A 16,035-nucleotide genomic window follows, 5' to 3' on the forward strand; every position below is an offset into this window, starting at 1 on the left:
AATAGGCTGCTGCTGTTAGATCTGTACATGCTTCATGGAACCAACCTTTACAGTTGTCACATTGCATGCCAGATGTAACGGCAAAACGGCAACCAGGTCTCTTGCATGAATTTTTCATGGCTAGTGATTTAGACTGTCTTAAAAATATAAGCAGTAAATTTAGGACCGATAAAAAAAACACACAGTAAACAAAAACTATCAAAAATGTATAAAAACAGTTAACGATAAGCTAAAGCTAGCCTTTACGTGAAAACTATAAAAAAAACCGATAGTGAGCTGAGGCAAAACCACAGTTAACTATTAATTTGAGTGAAACACAAAAAAGAAGTAATCTACCGAACGTATAGCTCAGAATAGATTCTTTGGATTGGATATGATACTTTTGTTGCGTAAGAACACAGCAAAAGTTTGAGAAATGTAAATCACGTTAGGACTAAACTTCCCGTTCGAATAGCGCGCGTACCAGGAGAAACGTGCTGTATTTGTTATTTCAGTTAGCATGACACACCAGAGTGGTTTGTATCCAGAATCTGAATATTACGTTCGTAGGCATCAAGACAAGAAAACGCTGCGGACGTAGGACAGAAACAACATTGAGCCAAGAAACCAGAAGCGACCATAATAACTAGGTTTGGGACCAAACGTATCTCAGACGTATTCGGAGCCAGAAACATCGACTGAGTGCGTTGAGAAAGGCTGGAGGCGATCAGGCCAGCTTTCGCCAAGGTTGACTGAAGTCGACGGTACCAATACGGCGATGGTCGGAGGCGTGGGCTCAGGATAGAAAATCAAAGAAAACAGGATATGCGTAGCATGCATGTAGTAAAGGGATAGAGTCCTATGACGTATCCGTTGTTGTTTGAGAGGTTAGTCGTAAAGGCAGGTACAGTAAAACAATCACTGGTATAATTGGTTATAATAATGATTGTTTCGGTTATATTAGTCGTGTGCTCTTCATAAAATTAGGTCATTACAATATGATGATAGTTTTCAAATCATTTAACGATGAATCTACATCTGACATGTTCTCATTTTTCGTGTCTTCGGATACAAATAATGATGACATTTCTGAAAAGTTCACAAGACAAGACCGAATTACTTATCAGTTGAGTAACAACTTTAAAATCGGTAGGGATTTCCATGGAATCATCAACGAGAGGAACTCCTTAACTCAGCACTTGGCTAAGGTTCCACCAATCGATTGGTTCAAAAATGTCGGAGTATTTGAGAGACTTCCCTCGCTGAGACAACCGTAGACCACCCTCGTCATTTCAGAGTGGAGGCTTTTAATTGGGTTTGTTTTTCTTGTTCGTTGACCTCAACTTTTGGGCAGTGTGCACATTACAAGTCTCGGATGGAGACTATTTTATTTACCGAAATGTCTTAGCTCCTTGCTTATGCATCTTTCTATATTGTGTGATTCTTTCCTCACCAGATATTGCTTGTGGACGATTAGTAATTTCTCAGTATTACTTTAAGAGAGATTCAAGTTCAGCCCCATATTTCTGTCTATCATCGTAGTGAAACCTCAGTTTACAAACTGGTTATACATGACTTATAAGTTTCTTCTGTCTTGTCAGTATGTTTCTATCTTAAGGTCAAAGAGTTCTTGTCACATGTGATTTTCTGCAGAAACAGCATTAAATAGACTGATTCATCTGGGTTCGGAAAACGCACGGTCTCCCGATTCCGAGGATAATTTTATCAGTTTTAAGGAAGCCGCATGCAGTTTCCCTAATTTTTCATTGCAATGAAAAATTTTGAGGAAATGAGGTAAGATCCTCCCAGATTTCTAGAAAAGACACGAATTTTTAGGTGACTAAGAACCCGAAATCCTCCCAAGATTTGGAGATTGGGAGGTTAGAAGTAATTGCATTCCGTCGTAGTATTTTCACTAATAAGGGTAGTCGGTCGTCTGGCTTGAGAAGGCTCATTGGTAGGAGTAGTCCCGTTTCTTAACCAGTTAAAAAACCACAAATTCCATCGGATACTATATCTGGATCATTTCGATGGCCTCACTGATTTGTCTTATAGCTCCAGGGATTGAAAGGATAACATTACCATACAGTCTACTATTTTATATGCAGAATACTGATTTAGGACCGCCTGGTGTCCTACGTTAGGACAACTTTCAGAGATATAGGTTTTCATCTGTCATCGGAGGTAAGACTGTAAAGGCCTTACGTCGTTGAACACCCCCTAGAAAGGACATGAACAAGGTTTACCATTCTTGGTAATATATAATGTAGGGGGTTATAAAATAAATTTGTTCTCTTGTTAACGGGCGAGGTTTGAGTGATACTTTTACTTCCTAGGGCAACTCACTTTCGTTGATCTGTATTTGAGCATATAACGAGAGCCTTTAGGACACAGTCGGGTTTGTGGAGAATTTTCAGACTTTGGATTCAATGGGTATGGTCTAAGTGTTTTAGTACAATCTTCTGTATTTTCGCAATCATCCTATCATAAGTCATCATTTTCCTAGTATTTAGCAGTTGGCTTTGTAAATTTCTTTCAAATGTATTTTTGCTTTGGGTATTGTCGGTGTCATGTGGGTTTCGGTGCAAAATTTGACAAAAGCGTCTGGTAATTGCTGAACTGTTTAATAACGTTACAAACTACAGTTGCTCACTCTGCCTCTGTGATTTTAAAGTCACGAAATGTAAGCCATACTTGAAGACACTGGCAGTTGACTAGGTATGGTTTAGGTAGTTTTAGTCATTAAACAGTAAGACTAGGATATTCACTAGATTCTGGTTCGTGCAATTGATATTTAAGTTTACATGTTATAGACTGTAATTAGGTTCTCATGTGTCCTATTTTGATTCTGGGTGAAACTACTATCCTTTTTTCTTTACCTCTTAGGTTTTTGTTGACGGAATTAGTCCACGTATCCCGACTGAATGCTATCACGAATATCCGACGCTTTGGGGTGCTGTGATAAAGATTCTTCAAGCGACTATGAGCCTGAAGGCAGTAGTTGGCTATCAACAAGCGTGGAGGTTACTCCCTTTTTTGTGGTCCCAGCACAAACACTACAAGATATCTTGCAAAAGGTTGGGATTAGTAGATGTCCAAATACGGGACAGTTTTATTTGACTAAAATTCCATTCTTAGCCGTTAGCAATCATGTATCTAATCCTAATTCACCCTGGGCTATGGCTTATTCCGCTCAAAAACGATGCCGTTATTTGGAAACTTTTCTAAAGTCCAAACATCAGTTGTGTCACAAACTGACTGGTGAATTACGCAGTCTATCAGCAATTTCAGATGAAAATATATCAGGAAACTTGTCTACCTTCTTCAGTTTGCTATGTCCTTTACTTACGGATACACCCAATGCGGAATTCGAACGTTCCGATAATGACGTCTTGATGTTGTTTGGCTCTCCAGCAACAGCATTTCAAATACTTTTGTATACACCTTGTTTGTGTTCGTTCCTGACGGACTTCGTGTTGGAACTAGTTGCAAATCGTTCTCCATATTCTGAACATCTTCTTGAGCAATTTCGACAACCCATTGGTCTGCATGCATTGTTCGGCACCAAACAAACCTTTTCTGATATATCCTCACGTCTTACTGATCTGTTTCAGATTGCTGAGGAACCACGAGTACAAGCAAAAATCCTTGGAATTCTTCCTGATCTGGCATCTTCTCCTTGTTCGTCTGGGTGTATATTAACTGATGAAGATAGATCATCGCTTGTTTCCCAGCTTATCAACTTACTTGATAATGTGTCTCTTGAAAATCAACACACCTCACCCAAGGATTGTAATGCAGTCATTTGCCTCATCGAGTGTTTAACGAATTTTTCTGTGAAAGGAAACTTGACGGATAGACTACATTCTGCTTTCTTCCAACTTCTTGATCGCTGTAATGGCCTGGATTTTTATTTTGAGTATCTTCGTATAATAACTCGTTGTCTTTTGATTAGTGGACCAGCTCTTCCACAGACACCAACTGAATTATCTAAACTTGTAACGCGTTTGCGCACTTATTTCATGTTTGCTAGATCAGACTTCGTTGATTCAGCAGCTGTAATAAATTCTACTCTTGTTGACCTTTTACGAGTTGCATTTCAATTTAACAAAAATATTGTATCTGAGTAAGTTCTAGATAGTGTAAAGTTTTGTGTGTATACTTTTTAAACATTAAACAACAAAATGTAGGGTAAATAATTTATAACATATACAGACCACAAAGATATGAATATAGTAATCCACTATTTATGGTTTTAGGGATATTTTAGATATGAATTGCGTTATGGGTATCTCATACATTTGTGCTGATGATTTGGGTTCACGAAATGTTATTCCTGGTTTCCTGAAATCACGCTATAAACCACATTTTTGAGCTTTTAACGTTCGAATATTTTGTCAGATAGGACAATAGGCTTCTGTAGTTAAGACTCAAGAATCTCGCGCCATCAGTGTATGCTGCGTCTCCGAAATACGCATACAGAATCCAAGTACGGTCATTCATTTGACCCCACCTTGTCAATCCAAAGAACCGGCACGATTTACCCTTCGAGTATCTGAAGACCCCATTGCTACTTCCCGTGGCCACGTAGGTGTGGGTATATCATTAAGTTTTAAGGCACAACAGTCTCTTCTAGACTGGATTGCAATAGACAGTCGCCTGTGTGCTGTTCAACTAAACCGCATAGTAAGAACTCAAAAAAGATAGAGATACACGCTGTTGCCTTTTCGTCATTTCTGCCTACGCTCTCGTTGACTGCAGCCTCCCAACCACCGGCTACCCAGACGTGCAATGTTCCATGGTGTAGAAGTAGATTGGAAGAAAGCTAGGGGCGGCCAGACCAAAATGTGACACAAATCCATAAAGTCACTAACAATTGGACTGAGCCATGTTGGTAGGTGTAGACTACCTGGTTGAGATTCGCGAGATGATAGCAACCGATGGTTACAGACCTTGAATGACATGGCTCAAAATCATTTGCAATGGCGAAGGTGCATCCATTCTTTGTGTTCTTCCAAATTCTAATCTGAATTCTTCATGTTTCTATTATTTTCTCTTTTCAAATTTATTTCACTGGATTATACTCCCTCAATAACATCTTCAAACCCTAATCTTTCACATAATGCTTATACTGTTACTACTTCTACCAATATAGGATTTGAATAGATAACTTCATCTCTGTGCTAATTTGGTATGGCAACTTGAACTGATGTACGTACGTACGAAGTTCTACGTTGTGACTGACTGCAGCCCGGATGAAGTAAAAGATGAATTTTTCAGAAAGCTTTCTGAACTTCTTCAAAAAGCTAAACATTCAGACATAGTACTCGTAGCAGGTGACTTTAATGCCCAAGTAGGTAGCTTAAGCCAAACAAAGACATTTAGGTAGGTAGTTTTGTATTCTGGTTCAGAGAACAGATAATGGTGATCGTCTGTTGCAACTGTGGTCAGACAATCATTTATTCTTAACAAGCACTAATTTTAAGCATAAGGAGAGATATTATCTAATATAGTAACTCTGCACCAAACCAACAATGGACTCAAATAGACCATATTACCATCAGTCATCGTTGGAGAGGCTCGATTGAAGACTGTCGCTTGTTCTGGGATTCATGTTTAGACTCTGATCATGCTGTAATACGAGCACGTATTTGTCTGTATCTTACTGGACGCAGAAAAGCCACATTAAGAAGACCCATTAGAGTTGAACTCAGCGACGAGAAGGTCAAAGGTACATTCAATGAATAACCAAAGTCACACTTAGGCAACTTCGAAAACGAGGCTGACCCGGATATTGCTTGGAAAGATATAGGAACAGCTGTGGAAACAGCAACGACATCTATTAGTTATTTGAAGTTACGAAAAACCAGTGGATTTTTGCTACATCTATTGCACTGATAGACTCTCGTAAACTTATCCCATCAGGCTCTGAACACGATGAAGAGCGAAAAAAATCAGATTTAGATTAAACAAAAGTCTACGGAACGATCGGGAGCAGTGGTGGGCAACGAAAGCAAAAGAGATGGAAGAAGCAGCGGCTGTAGGAAACACAAGACAGCTTATCAGTGTGTTGAGACTGGTGATATGACTGGGAACCGATCACAATGGCTTAGGTGTATGCACCCTTTGTCTTCCCTTAAACTCTGAGAATAAAATTACTTTATACCTTCCTTTCTACGATCTAATTATTTCTCTCTGTATCATGTCCTTACATGAAATCTTTTACTACCATTGAAGTAACTGCTCCTATCAATTTGGTGTTCATCTTGTTGTATTAATGAAGTTAGGCAACTTGGACCGGTGCATATATGTGCCTGGCCCTATTTTGCAGCCGACTGACTGACTTTCTGCACAGTGATCATTGTTCGTTTCCAGAGGTTAATACTCCATTATATACAAACTTCAGCACTTGAGTTAACTAATTCAAACCTACTAATAAATTTTAATGGATATGTGGCTTTAAATGTTTTTCATGTTAAGTGTTATTCCACTGTTATCACTGTGATGGTTACGTATTTTGTCAGGTTTATTTTATTTCTTATTTCAGGTGGATACGTGTAATTGGTTTGGATTCTCAAACGTGTGACTTAACTTGTCAGACCACCAATGATTTCAGACCTCACAATCAGTCTTTTCAAGATTTTATCATATTATGTATAGCTCTCAGTACTCCAACAATGACTGTTCATAAAAGTGGAGATAATTTAGATGTGGCTTCAGACGCTTCAATGGAAGCTCTCTGTTCTTCTGATTCCTATAAATATAATCGCTTAAAAAGTGAAGTGCTCTCTTCAGTACGTCGTCTTTTGATTACTGGAAGGTTGTTTTCACTTGATAGGATCCATAATGATATAGATACATTTCTAGCAAATTACGGAGAGTTGCTAGTTTCTGGAAGTACTCGTCTTTTTTCACCATTTACAATTATTTTGAATCAGCTTATCACATCAAATGATCTTGTTCCCAGTCGTTTCAAATTTGTAACCAGGTATATTGCCCTCTCTCTATACATCAAAACATTCACTAGCTGCATGAGTGACCATTTACAAAAACAGGAAATTGTAAGTCATCTTGTTCACCATTCGTTGATGGGGATCAACAACTTAATTGTGAAAAGTACCGGTCGCTCTAAGTTGGAAGGTATCATAGACGCTACCCTTGTGACATTGATACGACTAGCTCAATCAAGTGCTAGAGAATTGGGGGTTTTCGAAACAAATTTACGTGCTCTTCGCAATCAAGTTGATTTTACGGGCTCTTGTTGTGATCCTAAACAAACTAATTCGAAAGATTCTAACGTGGTTAATGGACACCACTCGGGGTATTTGCACCAGAAAAAACATATAAAACATATATTTTTTATACTCGCGTATACGGCATTCGGGTATGTCTTACTAAGTTTTAGTTGATGCATTTACATTGCCCCTAAAATTTTTCAGGTTTTTTGTTCCTGCCATTTTCTTATTTCTATTCATTTTAAAATATCTCAGTTACAGTAGACATTTTTATTTATCATCTAACCCAACTAGGTTGTCTTATCTGTATACACCCAGCTTCTACCTTTTACGTTCACTTCCGTCGAGTGGGCGAATCAAAAACCTAAATGAATCATATGATTGTAATAGTTAGGATGCTTTTGGTAATTTTTGACCTGGATTGATGGTCTGTTGGGACTTTATGGGATTTACGGACGAATAATATTTGCAAGCTACTAAGAAAGCTTAATCATTCGACCCTATTGTACAGGAGGTTCTATGGCAATATTTGTAATTGAAAGACGTACCAATTAAGTACACAAACCTTGTAAAGGCTCTGTACTCATACATTATTGGCTGAGTCAGAGGTCATGGAAAACTCACCAGAAGTGTCTAATTCAAGTGGCTCTCATCAGGGCCACCCACCGCCCCTATTTGTATTCAAATTGGTCATCGATGTCCTCCAACCAACTCTTCTAGGATCAATCTGCTAAAAGTTCAGTTATTGATTTAGAATACATGGATGGTGAAGACTGACAAAATGCAGTCTTGATCGCCTTGAACAACAATACTAACATATTTGGGATGCGTTTCCCTCCTTTTAAATGCGAAATGTTGCTTCAGGACTAGAAGTAGTTGAAGTAGTCGAGTATATCGTCCAAACGACTTATCTTGGAGGTTCACGCAAACATGTATCACCATAAATTAACAAACACTCGAAATATTAAGGATTTGACCATACATTGCAATTATATATCTTGTGCAGTAAATGTTCTGAAACACCAATTAGGATAATATCAAAAGCTTTTGGCGGATATTCGGATTTTACGCAAAGTAACTGAGAAAATCCAGGGACAATAATATCATGGGTTAAGGTCAATCAGTTGAACTAAGTTCATTAACGAGTAAGAAACTTGAAACTTGATGTGACCAAATAACAAAAATGTGATTTCTCTCCGACAAAGGGAAAGTAACAGCATTTTGCTTTTAAATAAAATCAGATTTAGACGTTTGACAGCCTCTGGAAATTTAAGAAGACTAGGTCTTAGTTGTTTATGAATCAGTTTGATACATTCCAAGTACTTATTTGATGTACGTCAATGGAACATCTTGAAATTATAGTAATGGAAGTCTTTATTTCTCTTGAGCGAGAACGTTTCGAAACACGTTCATTTAATCCAAGTCAGTCTACTCTTTCTGTTCTACTAATAACTACTTTGGCAGATACGCGTACATTTAAGCATAGTATCATCTCAACTCACTGATTCCGTAGACATTCTAAATCGTGGGCATTAGGCTGGTCTTAATTTTTCCTTACTGAACTCAAGTTTATTGCCAGATATAGTTACAGGATAAGGTCAGATCACTCATTAATTAAAAGCTGTTAGATGCACGAAATTAGTTTCATGTCTTCATATGTATACATGTTCACCTCGAAATTCTTTCTATTTCTCAAAAGAATCAGAGAACATCACGAACAACAGGACAGTTTATTGCTGTTTGTTCGTAAGCTGCTGTCAAGTCAATCATTATTTTCGAAATGTGTGGGTATAATCGGTGCTGTTGTGATAATTGACTTAATCTGTAGGAGGGACTCTTCATTGAAAAACGTAGAACGCAATCCAGCTACTTGTCTTTCGCTGAATGAAGATGATGTAAGTTTGTTTTCCTACGATTTCAGTTGTTTGGATTTCGCTTCTGCTTATTTTCAGGGTGAGTATATTTTTCTAGCATTAGCCTTGATTCATTTTCATGCTGTTAAAGAAAATTCGCGATATCATAACTGTTAAGCACAAAAACTACCAGTCAGAAATACACTTTGGATTTTTCTCAGATTTTAATTTCCTCAAGCTAATATGGTTGTGATTTAATTGTTTTGTAATCCTATTCTTGTGATTTTATGTCAGTCTAAACTGTTTACTCAAAGGTATTTTAAATATGCCAGAAGCCCTGATTTTTAGCATTACGAACTGCGAATGAGTTTAAGTGAGGATCGTGATTCCATTTTCGTGGTATCAACAGATAATTCTATATTTGTATTTACTCAAGTAACCAAATAATGTTGATTGAAATCTTTTTAATGAATAACAAGTCTAAATCTCCCGTTGAAATCACTAATTTTGTAGGTTTGATGTATGTGGGTGGTTAGAATAGTCCTTCGCTTTTCCTCTTTGTTTGAATTTTTCCTTGTTTAGAAGTATTTATTGTTTTTTCATAACTCCGTTTATTGAGTACGACCGGGGTGCTATACATAAATTATTTTTTTTATTAAAAGAGGTGTTACTAGTGGTTTTAATCGATTTTCGGATTTTCGTCGAACTTTAACAGCTGTGTGATGACTATAAATGAGAACTCATTACGTATCCTTAAATGCAGGGATTCAAACAGTAAACTTGTAAACGATAGTAAATTATAATTATAATTATTTTTCTTATATTGAATTTTTTCCAACTTCGTTTTCCGTAAAATGTAGGATTTGTACACATCTTGATCGTTTTTCACTAGTTTGCGTTTGATGTTGATACTTACCTTTCTCAAGTTTCTGCGCTTTTATTTTACTCCTATTACTATTTCCAGTGGGTCAATATTTTGACATGCTACTTCTGTCATTCTTTTTAAGGACATTTCGAGATATTTTTCTAACTAATTTGTAACATCACCATCTTTTAACTGGATAGTAAAGTTTCTCTTTAAAATCAAGTATTCCCCATCTTTGTTAACTGGAAGGGTTTATCCCGAAATAAAACTAGTTTGTCTAGGGTTTGTTCTCTTGAATTCTCAGTCGTTACAGTTATTTAGTGAATCTTGGATGTTCTACATGATTACCATATATGACATTTCGCAGTTGCTGAAGGATTATTTATTTATTTAAGCACATAAATATTGGTACAAGGAAGCACCAGATACATATGCGTCGCACAAATCTCATTTGATTTGTGTGAGGGCTGCGATACTGCCCAGGTGCCCAAACTAAAGCAGGTGGTTTTCTTAGGGGGCCACACCCGGAGCCTTCGATCTAAAGATCTGATCCACAAGGCAGTGGAGCATTGTGAGGCGATGCAGTCTCATGGTAGCCGGTGACCAACGATTGATTCATACGCCATTTGTTCCCTCAGGATACTGGAGCCCATGTGCACCATTGGTTTGGAATCAGGGTTTTCCAACTCCCCTAGGTGGACTTTCCGTGTCCACCAACCCGGTTAAAGCGCTGGACATTCGCTTTTTGCTCTCTAAATTTGGTAAGCAACAGTAATGCCACGAGAAGGCAGTGAGTAGGACTTCCCTGTCAGAGGCTATATACGCGTGGCCATATGAGAGCATTTCGAGAGGGAGAGCGGACTCTCCCCACTCTCGGCCGTACCAGGGCATTTGGGGGCTGCTGAAGGAGCTCTTTAACATTAAAATCAATGGGAGTAATCAATTTCCAGTTGACGTTTTACGTTATAACCTTTTTGCAGAAGCAGGAATCCGCCTGAGTTCATCTTAAGTTCGCAGTAAAATAAGTCTATTTTGAATTCATTTTCTATTTTGTAATTGTTCTCTTTCTATCTTATATGAACTCTGGAACTAATAGTCGTGTTAGTAAATCATCACGATAGCTGATTGATATGTTGGATGTGTTAGTTCATTTGCGTTTCAATAACAAAATATGTGGCTAACGAGTATTATTATATTATGTCGAGTTTATCGAAACTTCTTCAACTCTTCTAATGAATCATAAACCGATTCCTCACGTTTGTGCCATTCGTTACGGTGCATTGCAGCCTTGTATTTTATGTACATAATCTCATGGGTCTGAATAATATGAAACACCTGACTGGATCCTTCAGGCGTTGTGATTAGTAGATCGAGAACAGACGTGAAACCTATTGGCTATTGTTCATTAGTCCATAAAGACACTGTAAGTGGACATTAGTATATATTTTGTGTTATCCTTATTTCTAATTGTCAGCACGTTATATAACCACCTTTGCAATAAGGCGATAGAGAGGTAAATGTAGTCAAACGAGTTGCTCAGTGATATAAGCCACGCAAAGATGTGTAGCGGACCAAGTTGCGACTGACGAAATAACCATTATCTATTGTTCGAGAAGTTAAATGATACGACCCAGAATCGGTCTCAGTGGCTCAGTTGCACTGATTTGTCATCTTCCTCCTAACTTTACATTTACTATCATTTCATAATTTTTATTCTTCAATCTGATTTGTTACCCATAAGCTATATTCCTTATGTGTAGTTTCTATTTCAGCAATTTTTTTTCATCTTGTGAACTTTATTTTCATAGTCTGCTGTGTTAGCTTCACAGCTTGCCCATCTGGATAGCGGTCGAAGCAGTACATATACCACGAATACTAGTCGAAGCAGTAATGCTAGTTCATTGAGCTTGAAAGTTCCTGGCACAGAACTTGCTGATGACCCATGTGATGTTCATTTGTCAGTTGTTGACAGTGAGGAAGATACAGGTGCTAACTGCTCTTCTCATTCCTCTCACCTTATAACACCTTCTCGTCTCTTGCTAAGACTGATAGGATTGGTCGAATATTCAGTTCGTTCATATTGTCAACTAATGGTGTTTTGGTTAGAAGAACTGGCATTTTGTTTTAATCGATTAACTCAACTAGGTGATAAGAGCAGAACAAGCCAATCCGTTTTAGATCATGGATCTATTAATGAATCTCCCTTCTACGGAGAAGGCAAAAAGCTTGTCATCTGGATGGGTGCTCGAATTATGCGCCATTTCCAGGTTAGTAGTCACACTTTTCTGTTGGAGTTAATCATTTTTGAGCTCTGTTTAATTTTACTTAATTGCTCTAGTTGTATTTGGGTATATGAAGTATTTATAGGATTAAATCATTCAATAAGAGGTTTTTCTTTTCGTATGTGACAAACTATTACTAATAAGTTGTTTAGAGTTGTTTGATTTTTGTCAGTATCAGTCAGTCAGCTACAACGTAGTGCCAAGCACACATATGCATCGGTCCAAGTTGCCATATCTCGTTAGCACAACAAGATGAACACCGGATTCATAGAAGTAGTTAATTTAGTGGTGTTAATATATGAAAGAAAGGCTGTATATAAGGATATAGTACAGGAAGGAAGAAAGTTATGAAGCAATTTTAATCTCAAGGTTTAATTGAAGATAAAGAGTGTATACACCTACTCCATTGTGACCGATTCTTAGCCATGTCACCTAGTCTTCAACCATTGGTTACGATAGTCACGCAGACCCCAACCAAGTAATCTGCATCTGCCAACATGGCTCAGACTAGAAGTTAGTTACTTCAAGCACTGATGCCACGTTTTGGTTTGGCCGCCTCGGTATTTTAAGGATCATCTCTAAAGATTGTTGACTCAGGTAACTTAGGAAAAGTTATTACTAATTAAAGTTTCCTTTTGAGCTATGTACACAAACAGTCACCTCTAAAAAGTTGTGTGGACTTTCATCATAATGTGTGTTGTGCGTTCATAAAAACTACAAACCGAAATATTTCAGTTTCGCCTATTTTAGTCGTTTCTTTTGTTTTGTGAAACATTATTTAATAATGAACTATATTTAGATTGATAAAGTATTCACACTTTAAATTTGAATTTTTCCTGAATTCTAACGGTATGTTGATTTATCTGTTTGTATTCGCCCTGAAAATTTCTGTTTATCACGTAGTAAACCAAATTTCCTCATTTGCAATTATGATTAAAAACAGACACGAGCAAACAATATTCTTTTCGGTAAGTTCCCATTAGGTCCTACAGTTATAAATCCAAATTACTGTTCCAAAAGGAAAGGCCAAGTTTATGGAAAATACATCATTTCAAATTACAGCTTGTGAAATTTAAGATTCTTGGCGGAATAAAGTTGTAATTGTTTATATTAGAACTACTAGTGTTTAGTGTTTACATGAATCAACTTATAAGTCAATGGAAATCATAAAAAGAATTATCAGAACAAAAGTAGATAAAATTGTCAACGCTGAAATGATCAATGTGCAATGTTAAGCTGAGTTAGTTTATAGGTCCATTGAAATAGTGAGACTAATAATCAGAATAAGTATGGATAACATAGAGCGGAAAAAGTAATAATGTAATTACAAATGAGGATAAGTGTTTAATCGAGGATTACATAATATATATGGTATAATGTGAATTAGGTAAGAAATAATAAATAGTAGTGGGCGCTAATTAAAGTTTCTCAATTGCTTATAATTGTCGAAATAGTAGTAAGACATGGGAATAAGGTAAATTTAAATTACGAAAGTACAAAAAGCATGTCTGCATCTAAATTAGTCAAACTATATCCTCATGTCAGGACCACTGTTGACTGATTGAACCAGAAGTTGGCTAAGGTAAAGAAAGTGGTTGAACATATTTCTTTTGAACACAAAGCTCTGGATCTCTGATTACTTTGGTCCTTTGAAGGATTCTTAGTCTAACAAATTTAAACAGATGACTATTAACAGGATGTATTAATGCCAATGACTGATCCATTTTGGGTGTTTAACCCATCTTTACTAAGTGAGCCAGAATTGAGCTGTTAACAGCTTTAACTATTCCTTTGCTTAGCCACACAGGTGGTTTCTCTCGAGCAAAATATAAACATTCGTAAAACATCTTCCAATATGACTTACTTCGTAAGAACAGTTGGATCGATACAGTAATGCGTGCTTAAGGGATGTTTAGCTGACGACTTGACTGACTTTTCGATCAAGCTGCCCAATATATATATATATATATATATATATATATATGACTGGGATAGACAGAATATATGTCTGACATAAACTCTGCAGCTAATTTGAAGACAACTGTATCGCGTTTATCATCTGAATTACAAACTAGATGGGCGGAAAATGCAGATAAGATTATGATTATCAGCAAAGAACCGAACTTTTAAGGATTGGTTTCTTTTGCGGAAAAAAGGGCTAGAGTTGTTCGAATACATCATGTAATGCTCGCGCCCCGTAACTTGATGGCTAGTAAGAAGGTTTATGCAGGTCAATTTGGTGGGAAGACGCGCCTTAGCTTGTAATTTTACTAACTTAACGAGATCCGTAAGTTGTACGTTTCTTAACGGTGGTTACAAGGTAACAGTTTGTGCGCTCCGTAGTGAGATTTATTCCTAGATGTTGTATAGTTGCGTAATAACATATGTGTTTATTCTATGTCATAAAAGAGGAAAATCTTGACTCGATCACCGTAGTATAAGCTTGGTCTTGTTAACAGTTCACAGTATCATCAACTGATCTAAGGAAATAACCAAATAAAGATTTCATTACCATACATTTTTTCGCTACTGTCTGAGAATGAAAGAATAAGTTATGCGATTCTCTCCCATAAAATATTTTCTTTCAGCAAACATGCTAATGATTTTCTTAATTATTGTTGAAAGTGGAATGTGAATATCGTTGTCCAGTTTTTCGATGAATTTGATTTATTTTTATTTATTTAAACACATAAATACTGGTACAATGATGTACAAAATAGATATGCGCCACATAAATCACTTGATTTGTGTATGGGCTATGATAATGCTCGGGTGCCCAAACCAAAGCAGGTGGTTTTCTTAGGGGGCCACACACTGAGCCTCCAACCTAAAGGTCTGATCCACAAGACAGTGGAGCAACGTAAGGAGATGCAGTCCCATGGTAGCCAGTGGCCAACAACAGGTTTATACGTCATTTGTTCTTTCAGGATACTGGGGCCCACGTGTACCATTGGTTTGAAATCAGGGTTCTTCAACTCCTCTAGGTGGATCCTCCATATCCACCAACCTGGACATCCGCATTTCGTCCTCTAAATTTCGTAAACAACACCCTCTCCGCGAGAAGTCAGTGAGTAGGACTTCTGTGGCAGTGGCTGTGTACGCGTGGTCATGTGAGAGCATCCTAATGATCTTTTTCATCGTTTTCGAAGTTGAGATAATTATGTACATACATATGACCCTAGTTCAGGGTATAACATAGTAGTAGATAACAAATCAGTGGTTAAATTTGAGTTGATGTAATGAATTTACTTGAAGTAACTGCATCATCTACCGTAGTGATAAAAGTAGTCTTGTTTATTCCTTTATAAGCTTCATTCTTCCAATTTATTTTCAGGATGATTTCGTTTTGGATAATGCTTCTTTACAAAATCATTTGCCTCAATTTTCATTGCATAAACCTAGTTTATGTGAAGTCGCAGTTGCTTTGGGTCCTTCGTGGGACAGATGTTCAGCTAATCAACGTTTACTCAAAGGAGCAAGTTTGGAGAACTCGTTTACTTCGAGTCCTCTTTTATTGCCCGCATATTTAAATTTGATAGCGATTGTAGAAGCGGATCAAAATAATGGAAATTTGAATAGTTAGTTATTTGTTTTTTATATTGAAAAGTAATAAATGACTTTTCTATTTCATAATTTCCTTAAATTCACTTGGTATTGTTTACTCGAATCTTCCCATTGATGTTCAGGACTGAAATTGATCAATCACTTATTGGCATATGTGCATACTGTGCGCATTGCCTCGATATATAATTAATTCACAAACATTTTAAGCAATGACGGATAATGGCTAGCAGTGGAATCCAGGACGCGCATTCCGTCCT

The 16,035-nt window shown here is 37.2% G+C and overlaps 1 protein-coding gene across 1 annotated transcript in view; it reads left to right on the forward strand.

The window, feature by feature from the left end:
* Positions 1-2,903: 2,903 nt before the first annotated feature.
* Smp_146160 (hypothetical protein) overlaps positions 2,904-16,035 on the forward strand; it is a gene marked incomplete at both ends in the record, with an annotated part of 45,137 nt that continues 32,005 nt past the window's right edge. The window contains 4 exons of the mRNA XM_018788640.1: positions 2,904-4,105; positions 6,527-7,300; positions 8,914-9,109; positions 11,741-12,199. Coding sequence (XP_018654163.1) covers positions 2,904-4,105; positions 6,527-7,300; positions 8,914-9,109; positions 11,741-12,199 — 2,631 coding nt within the window. The remainder of the gene's footprint in view (positions 4,106-6,526; positions 7,301-8,913; positions 9,110-11,740; positions 12,200-16,035) is intronic.

Source organism: Schistosoma mansoni, chromosome W (assembly GCF_000237925.1).
Source record: "Schistosoma mansoni strain Puerto Rico chromosome W, complete genome".
Classification (NCBI taxonomy): Eukaryota; Metazoa; Platyhelminthes; class Trematoda; order Strigeidida; family Schistosomatidae; genus Schistosoma; species Schistosoma mansoni.